A 23,235-nucleotide genomic window follows, 5' to 3' on the forward strand; every position below is an offset into this window, starting at 1 on the left:
GAATGGCCCATTTCAGAATAATGTTTATTATCTTATTAAATAATAATCATCGAGCATTAATGTGTTCAGCACTTTTGTGGAGCTCATTTTAAAACCGACCTCAAAGAAATAAAATGATTACATCATCATTTTGATTGGATAAGATAAGATAGACTTCATTGATCCTACAATGGGGAAATTCCCTTGTTTGGGGATTTCTTTCTAAATTATTGATGCATGAACACGTGACTGTTATCATTCTTCACAAACTTTACTTTGATGCTGGAGCACATGTTGAAAGGCACTTTTACTGAGAATTCCATTTTTTCAATTCTAGTATTGCTACGTTTTTTTGTATCCGAGTCCTTCCACCACTGCACTGCAGCTACGATAGAGGAGGCACAGTGTGTGTGAGGTGTGTGTGTGTGTGTGAAATGTGTCTTTACTTCGTCTGCAGTTGGTGCCACGGTAACCGGGAGCGCACACGCAGGTGCCGTCCTCTGGGGAGCAGGAGCCTCCGTTCTCACAGGTGCAGCTGTAGGAGCAGTTGGGTCCCCAGCGTCCCTCCTCACACACACTGTCGCAATGGACACCTGCAGAAAACACACACACACACACACACACACACACACACACACACACACACACACACACACACACACACACACACACACACACACACACACACACACACACACACACACACAAAGGCGCACCCATTTATAGTCTATTGTAAAGTAAGAGGCTTTGTTCTTAGCTACCCAGCTTTTAAGTGAAGTCAAACTGACTTCCCAAACGCTGCTCACAAAGTTTCAGATGTGTCACTTGAACTTGAAAAAGGAGAAGAGCGAATGATGCAAAGAAAGGCGATAGATGAGGGAACATTAGCAAAAGGCCTTTAAAGCACGCACTCAGACACTGAGTCAGCAGGGGAGGGGGGATTTTGATGTGACAGATCAGAGAGACAAAGAGACAATTCCTCTACACTCATCTCCCTGTTAAAAAGCAAAAGCTGGTGGTATTCTATAGTTTTAGTATGGCCAATTTATCACATGAAAAACCAACAGTTGGGTTTGCATCAAAGCCTGATAGATCTTCTTCCCCTGTGCAATATAGCTCCATTGTTATTTTGTTTCCGTTTATTATCCTTTCGAACATTCAAAAATGCAGTATTACCTCCTGTTTGTTTGATATAAAATACAATGAACAGCTGTTGTACAAAATTACTGATTCTTTTTTTAAAATGAAACTGTATATCTGTGAGATGTTTTCAGAGATTGACATCTTCAGTGGGAACCAATGGGCTTGGTGCTCAGAGCCACAGACAGGAAGTCAGACAGTGTTGAGAGATGGACAAACATGTTGTTGGTTTTGGTCTTTTCATGAGATTTGTTGACTGTAAGAAAAATATAGAATATTTCCATCCTTATCCTTTAAACACTGATATCTAAATGGCTCAAAGAAATAGCTGAAGGCGCTGGCAGGAAGGAAAAGATGTCAAGTACTGCAGGGCTGTAACCGATGATTAGTATTTATTTTATTCTCTTTTTATTAGCGCTGCCCCCTTTTAGGTGATTAGTTTAAGATTTACCGATTAGTCATTTCTTATGCTTCTTTATGGCTGAATGAATTAAACTTCTGAGCTCATCTCTGGTAAACACTAGATTTAAAGTGGTGCTTTTGTATGATTCTTTGTGGAGAAACTCCGTATTATAGATCTGTCGATTAAATCTAAACTAATCGATTAGTCGACAAAGTCACACGAGTGTTAGTCAAATCAGAATTTCTTTAGTCGAGGACAGCCCTACTTTTTTTATTGAGATAGATAACCAAGTATTGACCAAACATGTCACCGTCTCTTATACATTTTAATTTAAAACATGGAAGAAAACTAAAATGAATAATGATGAATGACACTATACATTAACCACATACGTATGTCAATACTTCTATACATATTTACCCTTACTTTTATGCATATATATATATATATATATATATACATACATACATATATATACAGTATATGTATGTACTATATATACACATATATTTACATATATATACACACACATAAATATGTATATATACTTATATATATATATATATATATATATTTATATATACTGTATGTGTGTGTATATGTATGTATATATATATACGCACACACATGTATATACATATGAATATACATATATACACACACATTTTAAATCAGTAAAAAAAACACGTAACTAATGATTATTTTCATTAACAGTTATTCTATGAAGTAACAGTAATTGTTCAGTTAAATGTCCATGATGTAATGCATTTGTTGTGCATGCTAAAATGCTAAACTAAAATGGTGTACATGGTAAACACGCCTATCAGCATATTAGCACGCTGCCATTAGCATTCACTCAAAGCACCGCTGTGCCTCTAGACAGCCTGACAGAGCCGAGCTAACACAGCAAATAAAACATCATGGAATGAGGATGAAAAGTGGAGCAGTGGTTATGTAGCTGAAACAGTTTTGACTTAGTCAAGTTAGGATTCTTTAAATTTGATAATTAAATAATTGTACCCCAGATATGTACAGAACGGGACATTTTACAGTGTAAAAACAAACTTGTCAATCCATCACTGACATTAACATTCAAAAATATGCAGAAAGTAGCTAAAACAATATCCGTTTTCCCGAGATATTGTGATATTGTGAACCTGTTTGCACATGTACAAATATGTAAGTTTGTACGAACAAACATTTTAGGCAAAAAACCTACATTCCCCAAATTCTGCCCGAGACTTTAAACCCTTTAATCATTTGCTGAAGTGTCTGCTTCTTTCATCAGTCTTGCATGTGTGTGTGTGTGTGTGTGTGTGTGTGTGTGTGTGTGTGTGTCCTGAGAGGCAGCAGTCTGTCTATACAAAAGTTGGCTTGCAGAATGGATCAGAGCCCTCGGTGCTCACAAGGGACAGTCTGTAGACAGCAGTGCCCGAGAGACTCACATTTCATCAATTCTTAGTTACAAGCTGTAACACACACACACACACACACACACACACACACACACACACACACACACACACACACACACACACACACACACACACACACACACACACACACACACACACACACACACACACACACACACCTTACCACCGCATCTAAATATAAAGAGAGACAGTAAGTGAGACAGACAGACAGAGTAAGAAGAGTGTATGTGCAAATATAGTAAATCTCCCACCTCTTCTCTGCAGCCTGGCTTACTGCAGCTCATTAGAAACTTCCTTTGACACAGAACATAAGAGAATATGAGAGTGGGGCACAGGCGGGCGGCCATTATGACTCAATTAATAAACTACCTCTGAGCCACAAAGTGGGTGAAAATCAAAAGCTCCATTCGTGCGGCTGTGAAGTTAAAACAAAGGGAGGAGCGGGACGAGAAGGTGGGGACGAGATATGAAGCAGAAGAAGGCCAAATGTAAATTCTTGTAGCGCTAAAGCTTAGGCAGAGCGTGGTGTAAAGCTAACACATAGTATTCATCTCCCAAGTGACAGCAGCACTGAAATAAAATGTAAAACTCTGACCTGAGAACAATAAAATAATGCTTCGAACCAGGACGGCCTGGGATCCAAACACCACAGACGGTATATATAAAATGGTCCACCAGACCCCGTGTCTCTGGACCGAGACCAGTGAAGGATATCAGAAGTCTCTTTCCCGGTGCTGGCTGAGCGTTACTGAGCAGCCTCCAACTGAGCTTGAAGACGTAGATGTGACGTGAGCAACCTGTCTGAAAGTGTGAAGTCTTCTGGTAGCTGTGCCGAGAGAAATCTCAATCATTCCCAATCTTGCGTTTGGTAACATCAAAATGGTGCCATAGGAGGTTCGAGTTCTGACGAGAGGCTTACCCCCTTGCAAAAAAACGGCCCTGGCATTTGCAACACATCGGCCCTATTTTTGTCAATAACCGAACTTGAAAATTAATAACTCTGCCTTCCGAGTGTATCTTTTGCATTTTGCCGCAGTACAATCTTGAATATTTGTGGCTGCATGCATAAAATAACTTATCGAAATTAACCAAAGTCAAATTAGCAGTAGTGGCCCATAGGGGCGTTTGCCCAAATTCCAGATGGCCAGTCCGTCACTGCTTCTGACCTACTACAGGTCATGTAGCGCTCACAACACTTGGTGTAAGAAAAGGTCTAAAACAAACACTTATAAGTAACTGTAGTTTCTTTTTTTTTTTTTTTTGCAGTACTGCAAGTATATTCATCCAGTTTCTACTTATTCATCTTCATAAACACATGCTGTGTCCCAATTCCACGCTGCATACTAATTCTTCCTGGGTTTTGAGTACAGTACGTACTGTGACACAGTTGAGCGTGCTCAAAGATGTCAGTGTGCAAAAACTAAATTCTCCTGGATTTTGAGATTGGAGTTGATGACACTATCAGCCCACAGTGCCATTCTATAAAGAAGTAAGGAAGGAGGGGCTCACACTTGCAAAAGTATTAAAACTAATTGTTGACAGTAGTGAGACAGACTGAAGGAACGTCACAGAGGAAAAAGTATTAAATCATCCAAAACATTTTTTGCTTTCTCTTTGTTCCTTTTCCAGTCGTTAAACTAGTCAAGGGTTTCTAATGTCACAGTTTGATCTAAAAGCTTCTGTTTTTGTTGAAGTTTATACAGTTTTTACTCCCCGACAATCCAACATTCATACCGTGATGGGTCAGCTGTGGGGAGGTGATAATGAACCCTGGGTTGGAACTTTGAATTCTCTCTCTAGCTTTCTTTTTCATTTATTACTGATCACGCAACAATTTATGTCACTTTTCATGTGAACAACCGAGTGCAATACTATGAATGTCGTCCAGGAGAGACCGTCTGAAAATATGCGCTGTTTGTTACATATTTAAAAGTCCCATATCATGCTCATTTTCAGGTTCATGCTCGTATTTTGGGTTTCTACTAGAACATGTTGACATGCTTTAATGTTCACAAAACACATTACTTTTTTATCATACTGTCTGAATATGCCTGTATTTACCTTCTGTCTGAAAGGCTTTATTTTTGCGCCTGTCTCTTGAAGACCAGTCCGCTCTAATTGGCTTGTGGAAAAAAAATATGGTGCAGCTTTTCAAAGGAAGTTCTCAAGTCGTGGGTGGAGATCCTCAGATGGGGGGGGCGGTATATTGTAACGAGCCTGCATGTGACATTGGACGAGGAGCCAAATCTGAATGGCTTGTTGGATCTCATGTAATCTGATCAAGGCAGTTCACAAAAAACTGACTAGCTTGTTTTATTTCACACGTTTGTGGGTTGGTAGACACTCCAGATACCCATGTGCACAAGCACTGAAAAAGTGAATTGTTTTTTTTCATGATATGTCCCGTTAAAACAATATTGCTGTTGAACTGTTCAACCATAACCCGGCGCTTAGAGTGTGGTTTGCCAAACAATGGGCGGAACAGTGGAGTAAAATATTAACAAGAACTGGATAATTATTTGAATGTAACTTGCTCACCAAGCTTTGTCTGTTTTTTATTTTTTGTCTACAGCTGATTCTATTCTTTCAGTTCAACAGTCGGCCACAATAGACTGTACCGCTCTCTGAAACCAGAGTCATACAGGTTTCGTCGCCCTTTACATTTGATGGAGACTCCAAGGACCCTGTCTTGCACCCGGCGCAGCGTAGCACAAAGCCCGACGCGAGTGTCTTGGCTAGTTTAAGACCGTCGAGACACTGTCATGAACACATGAGCCTTAACCCTAACCATAACAATAACTTGTCATGACAAAAACTGAATGACACTTAAAAGCGTTATGTCATAAACGTTTATGACTTGTTTATAATGTTTATGACACGTTCATGACAGTGTCATGTCACGCTTATGTAGATACCTTTAGGTAAAGTGTAACCATATATTTTTCCCAGTGGCATTAACAGATGGGATATTACAACAGAGAGAGAGAGAGAGAGAGAGAGAGAGAGAGAGAGCTCAGTGAAGTCAACATTTTTTTCTTCTTTATGCTTGTATTGGTACATTTAAATGAAAAGCAATCACACTGCAAATTGCTTGGATTTTTTATATATTTAAAAAAAAAAAAATTTATATATTAAAATTCCTCCCAATGCAAATTCATTACTAGTTCTCCCTCTGGCAGTGAATTAAAACGCCCCTTTCCATATTCATCAGCTCATATCGATCATTGCTCATCACGACTCTCCTGATTGACAATTAACGGGTAAAAGAAGCCGAGCTACAAACTGAACATGACTTTTATTAAAGCAAACAAAGGTTCAAAGAAAGAGGTGCAATGTCACCGCTGAGGATGTTATTTGATTGGGATTGTCAGTGATCCCTCTGGTCATCCTGCGGCCAATCTTTTTGCTCTCCTTGCTTCAAGCAGACGCTACCGCTCTATAAAATGCTCCACCACTCTTTTTTGCAAAGAGTTTCTTTCCCAGTGCTCCAAATGTTAAACTTATGGCTAATGCCTGGTTAGATATGATTCACTATGAGTAAAGATTGATGGTTCTCCGTAGATAGATAGATACTTTATTTATCTCTACCAAATTGGGAGAAAGGGGGATACAATCTGATACAAATTTATGAAAAAGGAAACGTGGGAACATAGGGCCTAATTTTGGAAAACAAACTTAGAAATGTGGGAACACAGGGCTGTGGGAACACAGGCACGCTCCCCTTAAAAGGTGCTTTGTCCACAGGGACTTGTTAAAATGTCAAACTCATCCAAGCTTGAATCTCCATCAGTTTAACATTTATAGATCTGAATTTCTCCTGTGTCATATTGATTTGTTGTCTCCATTTTTGTCGCCAGCACCACCTCAGCCACAGACTCCTTTCCCTCCTCCCTCCGTGTGCTCTTGTATTGTAAATACCATCTCCTCAACCATTTGAGTCTGTGGCTGCATGTGGGCCTCCATTCCTGTTGCCAGGAGCCTTAACTATTGATGGTCACAGTGTTTAGTAGCCCTAAACAGTGGCTGCACAACTCACCGGTCCAACCTGCCACACAGCGACAGACGCCGGTCACTGGATCACAGTCGTCAGCGTTGACACAGTCACATCTCTCTCTGCAGTCCAGCCCGTATGATCCCTCCTGACAGCCAGAACACAGCAGACACAAATATACAAATGCACTTTAAACTGCAGAACTATAACTAATATACTGTGCAACATACCAGAGAAGTAGTGTTTTTTTAGGGCTGCAACTAATGATTATTTTCATCGTGGATTAATCTGTTGATTTTTTTCTCGTTTAATCAATTAGTAATTTGTCACAAAATGGTGACGAATGTCGATGAGTGTTTCCCAAAAAGCCCAAGACGACGTCCTCAAATGTCTTGTTTTGTCCACAACTCAAAAATATTCAGTTTACTGTCCCAGAGGAGAGAAGAAACTAGAAAATATTCACATCTAATAAGCTGGAATCAGAAAATGTGTACTGAGAATTTCAACTCAAACCGAGTAATCAAATATCAAAATAGTTGGTAATTAATTTAATGGTTGACTAACTACTCAATTCATCTTTGCAGCTCTAGTGTTTTAGCCTTGTGAGAGCGTCCTGATCTCGCAAGCTCCAGTTTTCCACTCTCAGATCAGTCTGGCATCTTGAGATAGAGAACATCTGGAGCCGTTCGCCAAACGACCGACCAATCAGCGTTGGTTTTGAGGCAGGTTTAGGTGTGACGCAACGAGAAGCGACTGTTCAGTTTAAACAACGTGGTGGCTTCCACGGATGAGATGAGCGTAGCTATCGCAGCAAGTTTTATCCAAATTAGAAAGTATTCCTTCATTGAAAGAAGAGCAAAAAAACGGCACTGCAGGCTTTTCTCGGAGGAAAAGATGTTTTTGCTCTTCTCCCGACTGGTTTCGGCAAGACTTTGATCTGATCGGTTGATTTGGCCCGTCTATCACCAACATAGGTGGTGATAGACAGGTGGTTTATCCAATCAGCTAACCAGTATTTTCGCCCCTTCCCAAAAGTTCTCCAATGGAAAGTTCCCAGATGGATATGCCGAGCAAATGGGAAGCAATCCATCTGGCGGAGTCAGGTTACTAGTGTTTATCAATTTAGTTGAATCCAAACTCGGATCCCTTCCTGCAAGACACTGCTGCAGCGTTTTCCACTCAGAAGAGCTGATGACTGCCGCGACCACTTACATGACACGGTACGTCGCAGAGCTCGTCCCTCCAGCCCGGAGAGCAGGTGCAGGTCCCGTTGGCGGGGTCGCAGGCTGCCTCGTTGGCACACTGACATGTCTGATTGCAGCTCAGTCCCCAAGCACCACTGGAGCAAGGGATGGAGCAGTCCACACCCTGCCAACCTGGACAGAGACACGGACAGATCAGACGGACAATCCATTTGAGTCTACTGTGATTCATGTGCACCTGCACCTTGTTTGGAAAGGTTCTATCAAAATAAAGTTGACTTATTCACTTAAAATATCACGAAAATGATAGTCTTGCATTACCAGACCTTCCTCCACAGCGCTGCGAAGGAGGGTCTGGCTAGTCCACACAACTAGCAGGAGACAAGTTATAATTGAGGTAAGTTTGGAGATACTACCTTATTTAATCATTAAATTAATAGATATTTTTGTGTCAGTGTTGTAGTTTGTAGACGGTCCCTACGCGCTCGTCTTACTGCCGTCTCAGCGCCGGCTGCTCCTAGAGACTAAAGTTATTTCTCCAGGTCGGAGGACAGCTCGTTTTGATGAAAATGAGTTTGCAGCTTGTTGCTAACCTTACTATGGTAGGAAAGATGCGTCGTTTGTGATTTAATAACATTTCGCTATAGAGTAATTGATTCCGGAAGTTGGAATCTGTGAATATCTTTCTAATTTTGCTCACGTTTATAAAACCGAGGGCACGGATTATGAATCCGTGCGAATAGTTTATAAAACCGAGGGAACAGATTTTTATTCTGTGCGCACAGTTTTTTTTTTCTCTCAGCTGACCCCCAGGGGGGCTCCGTACATTAGACCTCACAACAGTAAAAGCATGGACATATAATCAGCAAAGTTTACTTCAGTAAAAGATCTGAGTACTTCTTCCACCACTGTAAATTACAGTGTTTATGTTTCTATAAAGGGAAACGAGAGGGAAATGAGTTCAAGATTTAAGATGAATCCATAAATGAATGATCTTTAACAGTGTAAGGAAGGGAACCTTCTTTGCAGATGCAGGAGCCGTCGATGTGCGAGCAGGAGATCTCGTTGTGGCAGGAGCACGACGAGGTGCAGTTGGTCCCGTACAGGCCTGCAGGACAGCTGATGGAGCAGTCGTCCCCCTGGACACAGTGGACAGACACACAGACGCTGATGGCAGTGGAAAGGCTCACATTTTTAATAGTTACTTATTTTAAAACCACAACCATCAAATCAATCATGATTTCTATGGCATTCTTTTCATCCCTCCAACCATAGGTTTATCTTAAAACAACAAAAATGTCATTTTCTGAATTCTAATTTATCTTTGCAGTCTTTTAAGTTAAGGAAATTAAGTAATTAACTAACTGGACAAATGAGAGAGGAAATAATAGGGAAAAAATATCATACACTTATAAAACCGACAGATTAGCAAACTTACTATCAAAAGCTCAATAGTTAAAGGGGACATATGAAAAACACCAAAAAAAAAATGTTTCTTTACATATATTTAGCTTTCATTCATATTTGCTCTATTAGTCTTTATTCTATTTTTTTAAAGTGCTCATATTATGCTGTTTGGCTTTTCCCCTTTCCTTTATTGTGTTATATATCTTTTTTGTTTTTGTTTTTAGTGTATTCTAGTGTATTCTGACTGGCTAGTAGTGCTTACCTAGGTACTGTCAGGGCCCGCCCTCATACTCTGCTTCTGACTGGCTAGTAGTCCTTACTGAGCATGTGTGACTCCCAACAAAGATGGGATAGAAGTGCTATGTCTCACTCTGTAGCTAAAACAGAGAGCTCAACACAAAGAGGAGCTGCAGCAATGTGCAGTACAACAAAAATATGGTGTTTTCTGAAAATTAAACCACATAAACCTATTCTGGTACAACCTCTAAATACAATTATGAACCTGAAAATTAGCATAATATGAGCACTTTAACTTTTGTTCTGTTTAGGTAACTTTTATGCACACTGCTAAAGAGTTGCTAAACAGATTGTCATTGTACTCTGATCACAATGAAAATAATTATCTATCTATCACCTTCCAACCCTTAAACTGTGAAATAAGACAACCTAGTCAGTTTTTTGTAGGGGGCTTAAAGAGACAGGCGCTAAAACAGTGAATACAGGTATATTCAGACAGACAGTATAAAAAACATTAAAGCATGTAAACAGTAGAGTAGAAACCCAAATTAAAGGTACTGTATGTAGGATTGTGAAGATCCAGGACTTAGCCAAAAAATGTTAACATCAACAACTTCTCAGTCCCTCCCTTTCCGCTAAAGCCCAAAACGGTCTTCTAAGCCCCTCCCTCCACAAGGGAGAATGAATGTGTGTGCATGAGCAGTGACTGACACACAGTTAGACACCCCCCCTGGCCCTGATTGGTGCATCTGAACAGGGAGCTGTGGATTTTTGCAAATAACACTACAGGCTGTAGGTGGAGCCAGAGGAGCTGGATTTGTTTTTAATGACCTGCTTCATGTAGTTCTACTGGAACATAGGGTCCAGTCTCTGCAAATATGACACAAAGTTAGTTTTATAAGTCTTACCTACTGCACCTTTAACCCAAGTAACCAAATAATACAGTATGAACACAGTTTTGTCTATTTCACTCCCTATTCACTATTCAGTGCAACACATTTACCCTCCGGCATTTTACCTGAGTGTCAGAATTCTACACAAACGCATTGTACATTGTGTCATATTTTAAAGATGTGAAACCTACACCTGCCAGTCTGCTACATTAATAAATGTATTTGAATGTGTTTTCTTTAGCTGCAGTGTGTTAAGCTCTCTCTGCCACCGTTGATAATGGTCCAAAGAGGCGTTTCATGATGACGGAAGCCCTCATTCGCTGTCTGTGCTGCTTGTATTCTTCATGAGATGGCCTGCTCAGTTGTTGCGACTGTATGTGCAGGGTTTCAGGGTTTTCGAGTTTCAGGAATAACATGACTGACAGTGAGCTTTCACCACCATCTTACTCTGCAACAGCTCAGCTCCAGGGGGAAACAGGTTTTGCTTGGGACCACGACGGCGTTGAAGTTGAAGGCGGAGATAAAGCAAACAAGCACATGTATTATGGAGGAGAGAGAGGCGATCATCGCTGATGAAACACCCGCAGAGAAACACCACGTCTGTGCTCGTCCAATCAATAGAGGACATGATCCGAGCAGCCCAAAAGACAGCTTGGCATTATAGCAGGATGTCTAACCTTATTCTGCACCGTTATGCTGTGAGACGAGCTCCACATAAACCTGAACCTCCAGCACGCCGGCGCATTGATCAGGACCTTTTATTTAACATATAAGCTGTGCTAATTAAAGCTGCCTGCACCCAACCTGCTGCCTTTAAATTGCTATTAATCTAATATTCACAAAGCCAGCGCAAATGTGCAAAGATAGGAGAAGAGAGGAGCCTTATTAAAAAGTTGTTGAATTAAGCACAAAAAACCTTTGTTAATAAATAACGTGAGTGGGCCCAACAAGGAAAATCCTCAGAATTTCCCAGGGGGATTCGGAGTTCTAACAAGTGTCCTCTGGAATAATAAATACGTGGGGATCGATGGACCCTGATATTTATCATGCCATTTGGAATTCAAAGACAGTGTGTGGTGTTTTATTAGCGTGTTGTTTTAATTTTTCTTACCTCACATCTGAGATCAGAGGCAATAAATAAGTACACTGTATTCAAACAGGATTAATTTAATCACTTTGGGGTGAAAATCACATCAATTACATGCTCTTCCATCTATTGGAGGAATGTGTTTTTAGGCCAGCAGGTGTATAACCCTCTCAAATTCTTTACATGGAGATGGCAAAAAACACACATCTACTGTATTATATCTTCCAGGTGTGAATGTGTAACAGTGTGAGTGTGGAGCAGAGGACATAAAGGTTACAAAAAAAAAACAAGGATGTGCCTGTTAAAGGCAGGGAAGGTAATGTTGGAAAGCTAGCGAGATTCAAAAGTAACATCTCCTCAGGGCTCCGTCTATCCCTCCCCATGCCCTCAGGGCTCTGTCTAGCCCATGGATGTATTAAGAGAACTGGATACAGCGTTCGGCAGGAAGCCCTGTTCGTTCCGATGAGAGTGCTCAAAAGCACATAAAGCAAACATGGAGCTCCGATCTTCCGCGTTGACTGGCCCATGACGTCACGATGGACACGCGCACTAGCAACAGTTTGTTTGTGTTGTCGTAGCAAACGGTAGCAACATGCTCGTTCATGAGCTTCTCTCTCGTGGCTCTTACAAGTGGCGAACTCATGAACTCGCCGTTTTCATTGTCTACAACATTCACTAACATTAAACATTGTGTTTTTCGTTGTTCCCGGTCGTTTACATGCTTATCTAAATAAACGATGGATGTATTTAGAAAACCAAGGAGATGTAATCATTATGTCGTGCTACCAGCTAGCTACTAGCTAGCGCTAGTTGCTAAGGTTGGCCTGCAGTTTTGTGAACAGAGCTTTTCTTAATAACATCCATGGCTTCATTTCTCATCCACGTTACAGGCTTCACAGCATACATACCATGGATGTATTAACAGAACACATGGTGAATTACAACCATTAGCGTTAGCATTATCCATTGTTACAGCTACAGGACCTCGGGTCATATGAGCGCGCACAGTGCAGTCTGCTCGCGTCCATTATGCACGTTCATCATGCCTAGTTTAATAACTCTGGATTCGGCTACTAGTGAATGTTAAAAATGTGATGTTGGGGCGGCCTCCAGCTCACCCAGTAAGAGCGTTTGCCCCATGTTGGCTGAGTCCTGCAGCGGCCCGTGTTCGAATCCGACCTGCTGCCCTTTGCTGCGTGTCATCCCCCATCTCTCGTCCCCTTTCATGTCCATCCACTGTCACTATAATAAAGGGAAAAGCCCCAAAAATAATCTAAACAAAAACGTGATGTTTTAAACAAGGACCCTTTAAGCGTTCGGGCTGGTAAGTTGATGTACCCCCCAAAAAATAAAAAATATAGAAGTTTCTTTCGCCATGCAAAGTCTATGGGAAAAGTCGTTCTGGCCCAGAGGGGTGCTATTCCACCATTATCCACTAAGCCCATGGTGGCTTTAAGACGTGGCGCTGTTCCCGGGGGCTTGGTCTAACCCCTCAGAAACGACCTCTTTGTATTATCAGAATAAAAACAATTCGCAAAGATCTATATTAGCTAATCATTTCCATGTTCATGTGTGCAGGGTTTTGGCTCAGTGTGATGTATTTATAGTAACTGCCATCAGCAATACAAGTTAATCAGCGGTCACTGGGACACACTGGCTTCACGAGGACATCCTGTCAAACACGAGGCTCAGCTGAGCTCAGAGGCTTGGATGTTTTTGTTTCATTATTTATCTTATCCAAATGTAGCGGAGTTAATGATTTCACTTGCCGTCACTGTGTATTCATTTCAATATACATTTTGTATGAATAATTATCAGTCATCAGTTCATTTTTATACTGTTAACTGTCTCATTTTATACTGCTTTTTTTTAATCTCGTTTTGAATTAGTTTATTTCCTGGAGATTTTTTTGTAGAAATAAAAGTGGTTGCCATGGAGATCTGGTTGTGTGTATTGGGGGTGGCCTCTGCAGCCCCCCTGCAGACTTGAGTGGTGCACCCCAAAAATGTATTTACAGTCTGCATGTGGCGTCTCCAAGGTAAACCGCCTCAACATTAGCTCCATGGACCTTTTTCACAGCAGACATGTTGACTTGTCATAGTAGGAAAAGCACAGCTGAAACTGATAACCTTAACGATGGCTCAGTTACATCAAGTGTCCCAGTAAGATATTTCAGTGAGTCAGCATGCACAATACCAGGGTCTCTCCTAAGTGGAATGCAGCCATCAGTAATGGTTTAATACCAGGACCTCTCCTAAGTGGAATGCAGCCATCAGTAATGGTTTAATACCAGGACCTCTCCTAAGTGGAATTCAGCCATTAGTAATGGTTTAATACCAGGACCTCTCCTAAGTGGAATGCAGCCATCATTAATGGTTTTGAATACACCTGTGCTTTTCCTACTATGACATGTCAACATGTCTGCCGTGAAAAAGGTCTATTATAGAGTATATTTATTTGAATCGCCACTCATGGGTAAAACTGTGTTTTGTATTTATTTATCTTCAGCATTCAGTTTCTTTATTGTTTTAAATGGTGTTTTTCTGTTCATTTGTTGTCAACATGTAACATTTTTGCTAGTTTCATTTTAGCTTGAACTCACTACATTCTTATTTGTTATAGCATTCGGTGTGTGACTGGCTATGACAAACTGTGGAGAACTACTGTAAGAGTTATCCTGTGTTACTCATCAGGGAGCCGACCTTCCCTCCATCCAGGACCTGTACTGGTCCAGGGTCAGGAAATGGGTAGCAGACCCCTCGCATCCGGGTCACAAACTGTTCAACCTCCTTCCCTGGTAGGCGATACAGGGCACTGTTCGCCAAAACCAGCCGACACAAAGACAGTTGCTCAGAAATAGCCGACCACCCTTACATGTTTAAAACAAAAATGAGTGAACAAGAGTTCCTGTTTGACGTGTCCCATTTGTGCCGTGATAGAGTGGAGACCATACAGGGTAGTGTCCATATTCTGCAGTGTCTTCTCCTTTTCTTTTTGTCCTGTTTTTCAAAACAAACCACTGGACAAACAAAGGTAGCTGCTTCTCTTTCTGCTCCATTCAACAGCTTTATTTATTGGAAATGTCCCCCAGAAGCACATTGGGAAATAATCTCAAAAGGAATCCAGGTGTAGTCTTGCAAATAGTGACCCTGAAAGATCCTCAGTCTTTGAAAAACCTTACAATCTCTGACTAAAACTCTGTGACTTATGATGCATTGTCTTTAGATGTGAGAGGGTATTTTCAAAGTCTTCTAGTGTATGATCAGTATAACTGTCAATTGTTTGGGGGAAAACCTTCTGTAATTCTGTCCTTTTCCCTGAAACAGTTCCTCTTGATGACACATCAGTCGTGTTGTTCAGACAGTCGTGTAGATTTCAAACATTGGCTCAGAATTGCACATGTTTACAGATATCGATCGAAACTGTGCAAAGCGCTGACAAAACCACACAGAAATTCTGTTTAAAGCTGGTTTCATGTCCACACGGTGACACACAGAGAATCAAACTGTGAATCACCAGCGCAGACTAAATCCCCTTTAAATCAATAACAGTCCGCTGAAAGCCACATCTATCTGAATTTAGCTGCTACAAACCAAACGGACATTCGTCTGCAGCGTCATCCTACTTTCATCTGCTGAGAATCCCTGATGTTCTCCGTCCAATTATCAAAGTCGCTGTCATCTCTGTGCTCCTAGGTGTCTCGTCTCCGCTTTCCGCTCAGTCACTGCAGGATCAGTGAACACACCGGGAGGGCCGGGCCACAGAGTCGCTCCTGTTACTGCTGCACGCACCCGTCAGAAACCACCCACACTGCTGCATGCAACGTTAATATTAACACTTGCCTGGCTTGAATCTATCTACAATTATAAATCCAACATTTACAATTTATCCTGTTTCTACTTCCAAGTCGGTACCACTTTACAATACCTTATGAAGGGTTTAAGAACGGTTTGGAATTAGTTTATTAATTAGGTTGTGAACCCTTTATAGCTCTTTAAAGGTACACTGTGTAGGAATTTCTCCCATCTAGCGGTGAAATTGTATTTTGCATTCAAACGAATAGTGCTCTCTAGCGCCTCGCTTTTACAAATGCGTGTTCTTATGTACCAAGAAGCTATGACAACATGTTTTCCAATTTTCACTTCTTTCGGCGACGAGGATTCCTTCTCCTGTGGCTCGGCATAAGTACGATCATTATTATCCATTATGAACTAAAGTGCAGTGCAGGCTTTCAAATTTGCCGGGGCGGTGACAAGCGCCTCTCACTGATCTTCTCCGATTCAGCTGGTTTCAGTCACGTGACGCTGGCTCTGAACGAAAACGCATGGTGGATTAGCTAGACAGGTAGGCTAGTGCACTATGTCCCTCTCAGCCATTATAGTTTTTAAAAATGGCGTACGACATGGAAGCCTCCTTGGACTTGCCCGTCCAATGTAAATACAGATAAGAAATTCTTCGCTTACGAGGATAAGTCAGATCATTGGCAGAGGTCATTTTACACCAATGAGGACATATTTATGAATGAACACATTTATTTTAGCTAATAAAGTACTTAAAACACTACACAGTGTACCTTTAATAAGATGTTATAACTCATTAAATTAAAAAGGGCAACAGCCCCTTGTTGCTTGCCAAATAGTGAGCCCACATGTATCTGTACTGCTAAGCTGTAGATTTACCTTGCTTGGTCTCTCCAACAGCCAGCATCCTTTGCATTGGTTCACTGACTTTGTCACAAGCATTTATAACTGCAAAAAGGTCAAGTGTAAAACATCACCATTTACTAATGAGTTGCTAAGATTTTTTTTTTTCAACTGGCATAAGGGAACCTTATTGTAAAGTGTGAAACACATCACCATTTATTAATGATTTACTAACATTTACAACTACCAAAAGGTTAGTCTCCCAATGATAGCTACACAAGTCCACACACAAACACACAGGCTGAACATAGAGTATGAGATAAAGTGAATCTACTCTCGCCAACACTGTTTTTACTGCTTGCATACACAACCCTGCCCTGACATCGACGCACTCTTTTTATCCTTCAGGTTGACCTATATCATGGGTTTGCAGCTGCAGTAGCCTTTCTCCATTACAGGACATACACAGGAACTCTACGGCTAAACCTGCAGAGTCAACAGCACCTGATAAATGAACCTCAGCAGGTTATAGAGCATGTTCTACACCTGCTGCTGCTGCAAAGCCGGCACACATTATGCACACATCATCTTCACATGTTGGCTGGACTGAACCTCAGCTGAAGCAGGCACCTGAACAAAGATACTAAACTTCTGGACGAATATACAGCAATTTAGATGTTGTTTCGGGATGTAATGCAGATGTAATGGTGTGGTGGAGACACAAGTAGGGTCGTTAAGCAGGCCGTAACTCGGACGTTGCAGAGTTGTTATAAGCTATTGTTATTACATTTTTAATAAATCATTAAATTTAGACCACATGGCCGTAGCAATAAACAAACCGTTCATAAATGTTGCCGACTGTTGTTTTGTGATCTTTTATTATTTATTTTTTTAAGCATCGGTTTAGGCACCGTTTTAAAAGTAGCGTTTTAGCACCGGTATCGGAAACAAACCCAAACGATACCCAACCCTAGACACAAGACCATATTTGTTTGTTAAAATATTGTTTTAAGGTACGTAAAAGATTTATAAAACTGATTTGTTATTGATTATACTATATATTGGCATATTTGCTATGTATACCTGCAGCTGCTGCAATGTAATAGTACATCATTTGACCTCCCAGAACACGGAGTTGCTGCTCTACCACTGCCTCCATCGGTTAGTTAGTTTGTTGGTTTTGTTAGTTCCTAACCCTTTAAAACACCAAAGTCATACAATAACACAGATTAAGCGATGGAGGCAGCGGTAGAGCATTAAATCCCGTGTTCTGCCAGGTAAAATGACTTTTTTTTGTCAAAGAAGTCTGGTGGCTTTGAAAAAAGCAGAAATAACGGCTTTAGTTCCCCGTCGTAAAAGGGCTGTCTGACAGCAAGGTGAAGCGCTGGAAATATTCCAAATATAGCGTCCACTTAAACTAATATAGATGTTTTTAGGTGTCTAAAATGTGTTGAGCTGCTGCCCCCGTCCACAGCAGGACATAGCTTAGCTTCCGTGTCAGTCTCCTGCCTGCTTCTACAAACTGGGGGCGCGCCGACCTCCATCTACTGTAGCTAACACACTGACTATGGAGAAGTTTGTGAAGTGATTCATTCAGCCTCTTGTTCAACTCAAAGAAATTGTGTTTCTCTGCAAAACCAAAAGACAGTGAAACTGTGTCCAGCAGGAGTTTCTTGTGACAACTTAAACAGACACAGACTCATTTAAATGGTCTGTTTACTTTACATTAACAGAGAGGTTAAAGTATTCAAAAGCAATCTCATTAAACATCTGCAGCTCCTGATGTTAATGTGATTAGAATGATTTAGCAAATTGGAAAGCTTTATCAACGTGAGATACGAATCACCACGGCTTTGTGTTTGTGTTTTCGGCACTTACTATGTACCCCGGAGCACACACACAAGCTCCAGTGGTGCCGTCGCAGTCGGCTCCGTTGGCACAGGTGCACGGCTCTCTGCAGCCCCCGCCGTAGTAACCTGCCGGACAGGTCTCGTTGCAGTAAAGCCCGGCCCATCCTGCTGCACAGGTGCACTCTCCGGACAGAGGGTGGCAGCTGAGAGGGCGAGAGATTAGAAGTCAGTCAGTTACATAGTAAAGTGTATATTTTTATCTGCATGAAAAGTAGGCATGCTAATTTAGAGTGTTTTTTTCTGAGCGATAGCCAACCCTTGTCACCTGATCAGTAACTATTATCTAGACTATATTCATGACGTTACCCATCCGGGATTGTTCAGCTACCGCTGGAAATTCCACCAGATGTCTTTCATTTCGGCCGGATGTCCGTCCCCTTCCTCTTCCTTTGTGTTGGCGTTCTAACCTCCGGTGGATTTGTGAGGACTATGGTTAACTGCTCCTCAGATCTCTGCAGGGTAAATCCAGACAGCTAGCTAGACTATCTGTCCAATCTGAGTTTTCTGTTGCACGATTAAAACAACCTTTGAACGTACACATGTTCCACCAAAACAAGTTCCTTCCAGAGGCTATTTTGCAGAGGCACCGTTGCTCCGTCGGCGCTTAGCGCTGCCCAAGACGATTGTGATTGGTTTAAAGAAATGCCAATAAACCAGAGCATGTTTTTCTCCCATCCCGTGATGCTGTGTGGACTCGCCAGACCCTCCTCTGCAGCGCTGTGGAGGAAGGTCTGGCAATGCAATCCATCCGGGAGGTACGTACTTCTCCGCTCAGTGTCGGCAGAAAGGTGTGTACGGGGTGTGCAGCCACGATGTTCAGTGCATTGCACTGGACACATGCAACCACTTTCCTGGAACTGCTTACGTGTCCGCGCGACCTGTAAATGTCCACGATGCATATGCCCGAGCATGTCTCCACCAGCGTGGTAGTCAGCTGTGTGCCTGCCTGGCATACTCTGTGTAGGACGGCCGATTTAACCCGCCACTCCTCATCGATATAGTGGCATGTGTCACGTAGCTCTCCGCTGTGAGCGCTGTCCAGCAGAGAGCCACGAACTTAGCAAAAAAAAAAAGATAGCTTAAAACACAACTTGACTACCTAAATTAACTAGCAGTTAAGAAAAAGATTGCATAGCCTATTAAAACGTTTTTTAATAACTTTTTTATTTTTTAGAGCTGCAAAGATTAATCAACTAGTCAACTATTTTGATAATCAAGTAAAGACTTTGAGTCATTCCTTATGAAAAATATCAGATATTCTCTGATGTCAGTTTCTTAAATGTGAATATTGTTCTAGTTTCTTCTCTCCTCTGGGACAGTAAACTGAATATCTTTGAGTTGGGGACAAAACAAGACATTTGAGGACGTCATCTTGGGCTTTTTGGGAAACACTGATTTTTGACATTTTATAGACCCAACAACTAATCGATGAATCAAGAAAATAATGGACAGATTAATCGGCAATGAAAATAATCCATAGTTGAAGCCCTACGTATATGCCTCAGTATTGAACAATGAACGAAGGAGTTGTTGAGCAATATAAAAGACTAATATTGGCGGGTTGTCATACTATATATGTCTCCAAAACCCGACCTTACTAATAAACAGATTTAATAGGGCTTAAAGTGGCTGAATCTAAATGTAAATAACTCTGCTGTCTCTGTAAACACTTAGAAGCTGTGAAAAGGTTGAATTAAAGTGTGCCACAGCAGCTCCACCACCTGCTGCTGTTTCTGAGCTGACAGAGATTAAATATCATACCTGCTGCTTCATATAACGGCTTTACATAACCAGCGGCTGCAGCCTGTAGCTATGGTGAAAGAAATACTCAGATCCTTTACCTAAAGAATCTCAAAAGTTATCCTTTTTCAGTAAAATAGCCCCTGTGACTGATATATAATTATATATGACGTTATTAGTTTGTTAATACCCATATTATGAAAGAAATCACTTTGGGGTGGGGATTTGGGGTGTTATTTTGTGTCTCTGGTGCTTCCACACGCATACAAAAATGGGAAAAAAAACCCATTCATGCAGTTTTGAGTGAGATTCAGGTTTCTGAATTTGTCCTGCCTTCAGTCTCCGGGTGAGCTGGTCAAAATCGGCAGGGCCGTCTACGTCATCGGCCGAAACATTTGGTGTGAGCTAACCACTTTAGCTAAAGCCACATCAGCTAGCTGTTTCTCCAACTTCGGTCAGTACAAGGCAGGATTAGCTGGGAGACTTCTTCTAAACGAGGGCGCACTTCCAACTTTGGAATAACTGCAGACGAGGGACATGGAAGTAGTTCTATAGGGTTGTAGCAGATGTTTTGCCATTGAGAACGAGGTGGCTAACCGCTAGCAGTCCCTAGCTTCTAGCTAGTAGTCCTTACCTAGCTACTGCACATGTGTGACTCCCAACAAAGATGGAACAGAAGTGTGATGTCTCACTCTGTAGCTAAAACAGAGAGCTCAACACACAGGGTGAAAAGAGGAGCTGCAGCAATGTGCAGGACATTCTCGTTAGTTTCCATTAAAAGCAGATATTGCACACAGCACATTCAATATGAATGCAGTTGTTAATTGAATTTGGCTAAAGAATATTCAACAAAATAGCTTTAAGCCTAATACAAGTGGCCACAAGGCAATGGCAAAATATTTCAAAATTTCACGTGCAAAGACGGAAGACTTCAGCACTGGACAGGCTACGTAATGTCTACAAGTCATTTCTGTTTGCAATAGAAATATAATCGCCAAGACAAACAACTAATAATTGAGAAAATAATAGACAAATTAATCAACAATGAAAAGTATTATTAGTTGCGGCCCTATTTGTTTTCATAAAATGGTTTTCAACTGTTTAACTGATAGTATTAATCGGTCAAAATGATTACTGTCGGTCAACGGTCAACACTTTATCATATCAATAACATCCCTAATGCAAAATTATGAAATTGCACATGGACCTTCTTTTGGTTAACATTTAAGAGTTTCACAAAAGGATCTCGAATGGAACGTTTTATAGATTATGATTTAGCAGAGCAAGAACTGTACACACAAGTGCAAAGACATCAATAATTCAGGGATGAACAAGCAGTAATTCAAACACAAGCTTCCTCTATTCATACTGTGTTGCAGAGTATAAAAGCATAGCAGGTTTTTTTTGTGCGTCATTGACCCACACTCCAGTACCTGAGTGTGTTTGCAGCTTTGCAGGGGCAGTATTGGTCACAGATGAGTCCGTACAGGCCGGCGGGACAGAAGCGGTCCTGGCAGCTGGGGCCCTTGAAGCCCTCATTGCACAGGCAGGCCCCGTTGATGTGGTAGCACTTGGCTCCATTCTGACAGTCACACTTGTGGGCACACTGCGGCCCGTAGGTGCCAACTGGGCATTCATCCTGGCATCTGGGTTGGAAAAATAAAGTGGAGTGGTGAGACATGTAGAACATCTACATACTACAGACTTCTAAATCTGAATGTTTCTGGTCAAACTTGCTGAATGAGCAAGATTGTTCGAGTAAAGGACCCCTAAACTGACACAAATTAGAACATGGACCCCCATCTGATATGATCTTTGCTTTTAGATTTGTTTTATTACAGAAAGTGGAAGAAAGCCAGGACCAAAATAGTCATACATTCTGTCATTGTGTTACTTATGGATGGAAGTATAGTGACATTGTTTTGTGAAAAAAATGATTCCTCTTTTTTTTTATATTCTGTTTTGGACAAAAAGAACATTAAAAAAAGTAAACAAAAGCTGACTTAAAAAACTAAAAACGTCACCTATAATAGTGGTTCCCAAACTGGGGTCCGGGGACCCCCAGGGGTCCCCGGACCCCACTTTGGGAACCATAGTTATTGGTTGAAATTTTTTTTTTTTGCTTTGTTTGTTTTTAAGTCTGGTTTTGTTAACTTTTAATGTTTTTTCTGTGTGTCTTTCTTTTTTTTTTTTTCAGGCGCTCTGTTTCTTTTCTTTTTTTTGATATTCTGTTTTGTAACTGTTACTTAAAGCCTCATTTAAAGGCCCTGAACACCCACACAGGTGTTTTCAGTTATCCTAGCTGATTAGACCTCTTCCCAGGACTGAGTGGCTGCGTATACACTGATTGAATGACATCTTCCTGAGCCTTTGATTTATGGTCCTGTGGAGGCTCCACGCAGAGCTTTCGCAGTAGCCTACGTAAGTGGCCTGAAGTCTATACTTGTGCGTTGGTGTGTGCGTTGAGTCGGCACGCGTGTGTGTGGGGAGCGTGTGGTAGAGCGGGGGAGAAGTGAGAGAGTGACGATTATAATCTTCAAGGCGAGTAGCGACTCTAGAGTCATAGTGAGAGGAACAAAGAGTCTCCCCTGTTCTTTCTGACCACGGTGGGAAATCTGGAGCAGGAGAAGTTAACCCTCTCCTTGATTTCATGTTGTTATGGAGAAGGAGAACCAGGAAATGAGTGGGAATTGCAACGCTACCAAGACACGAAGTGCGTCGCCGCGACGTGTAGTTACATTTTTCGAGAGAGGTGCACGTCAGCCTACGGCGTAGCGTTATTATGGATCCCATGTAACGTCTAGGCAAGTCCCGTCCTACGAAGCAGGCCGATTGGTTGGTTGGGGTTAGGCATTGACCTCGAGTGGTTAAGGTTAGGATAGCCGATTGGTCAGGGCATAGGACCTGAACAAATCGGGTTACATTACCTTGCGTAAGCATGGACGCTGGCCAATAGTAGTGTGTGAATGCTGTTGAAGGGCGGGTCTTAGCTAGAAGTTGCGTGGGTTCCATATTTAATGCTACGGCGTAGTGTCCGGCGTAGGTCTCCACGTACCTACGTACGTAGCCACAGCGTAGATTTTACCCAGAAGTATTAAACACTCTTTACTGGTTTAAGATTTATGTATTTTGATTAAGACAATGCGCATTAATCAACATTTCTGTAA

The 23,235-nt window shown here is 41.5% G+C and overlaps 1 protein-coding gene across 4 annotated transcripts in view; it reads right to left on the minus strand.

The window, feature by feature from the left end:
- LOC120556187 (multiple epidermal growth factor-like domains protein 11) overlaps nt 1-23,235 on the minus strand; it is a 182,714-nt gene that overhangs the window by 34,358 nt on the left and 125,121 nt on the right. For all 4 annotated transcript variants that reach the window (XM_039795619.1, XM_039795621.1, XM_039795620.1 and 1 more), the window contains exons 10-15: nt 21,502-21,714; nt 18,297-18,471; nt 9,170-9,290; nt 8,162-8,325; nt 6,995-7,097; nt 426-572 (exon numbers count right to left, since the gene is read on the minus strand). In XM_039795619.1, the coding sequence (XP_039651553.1) occupies nt 426-572; nt 6,995-7,097; nt 8,162-8,325; nt 9,170-9,290; nt 18,297-18,471; nt 21,502-21,714 (923 nt within the window). The remainder of the gene's footprint in view (nt 1-425; nt 573-6,994; nt 7,098-8,161; nt 8,326-9,169; nt 9,291-18,296; nt 18,472-21,501; nt 21,715-23,235) is intronic.

The sequence above is a fragment of the Perca fluviatilis genome, chromosome 3, assembly GCF_010015445.1.
Source record: "Perca fluviatilis chromosome 3, GENO_Pfluv_1.0, whole genome shotgun sequence".
Lineage (NCBI taxonomy): Eukaryota > Metazoa > Chordata > Actinopteri > Perciformes > Percidae > Perca > Perca fluviatilis.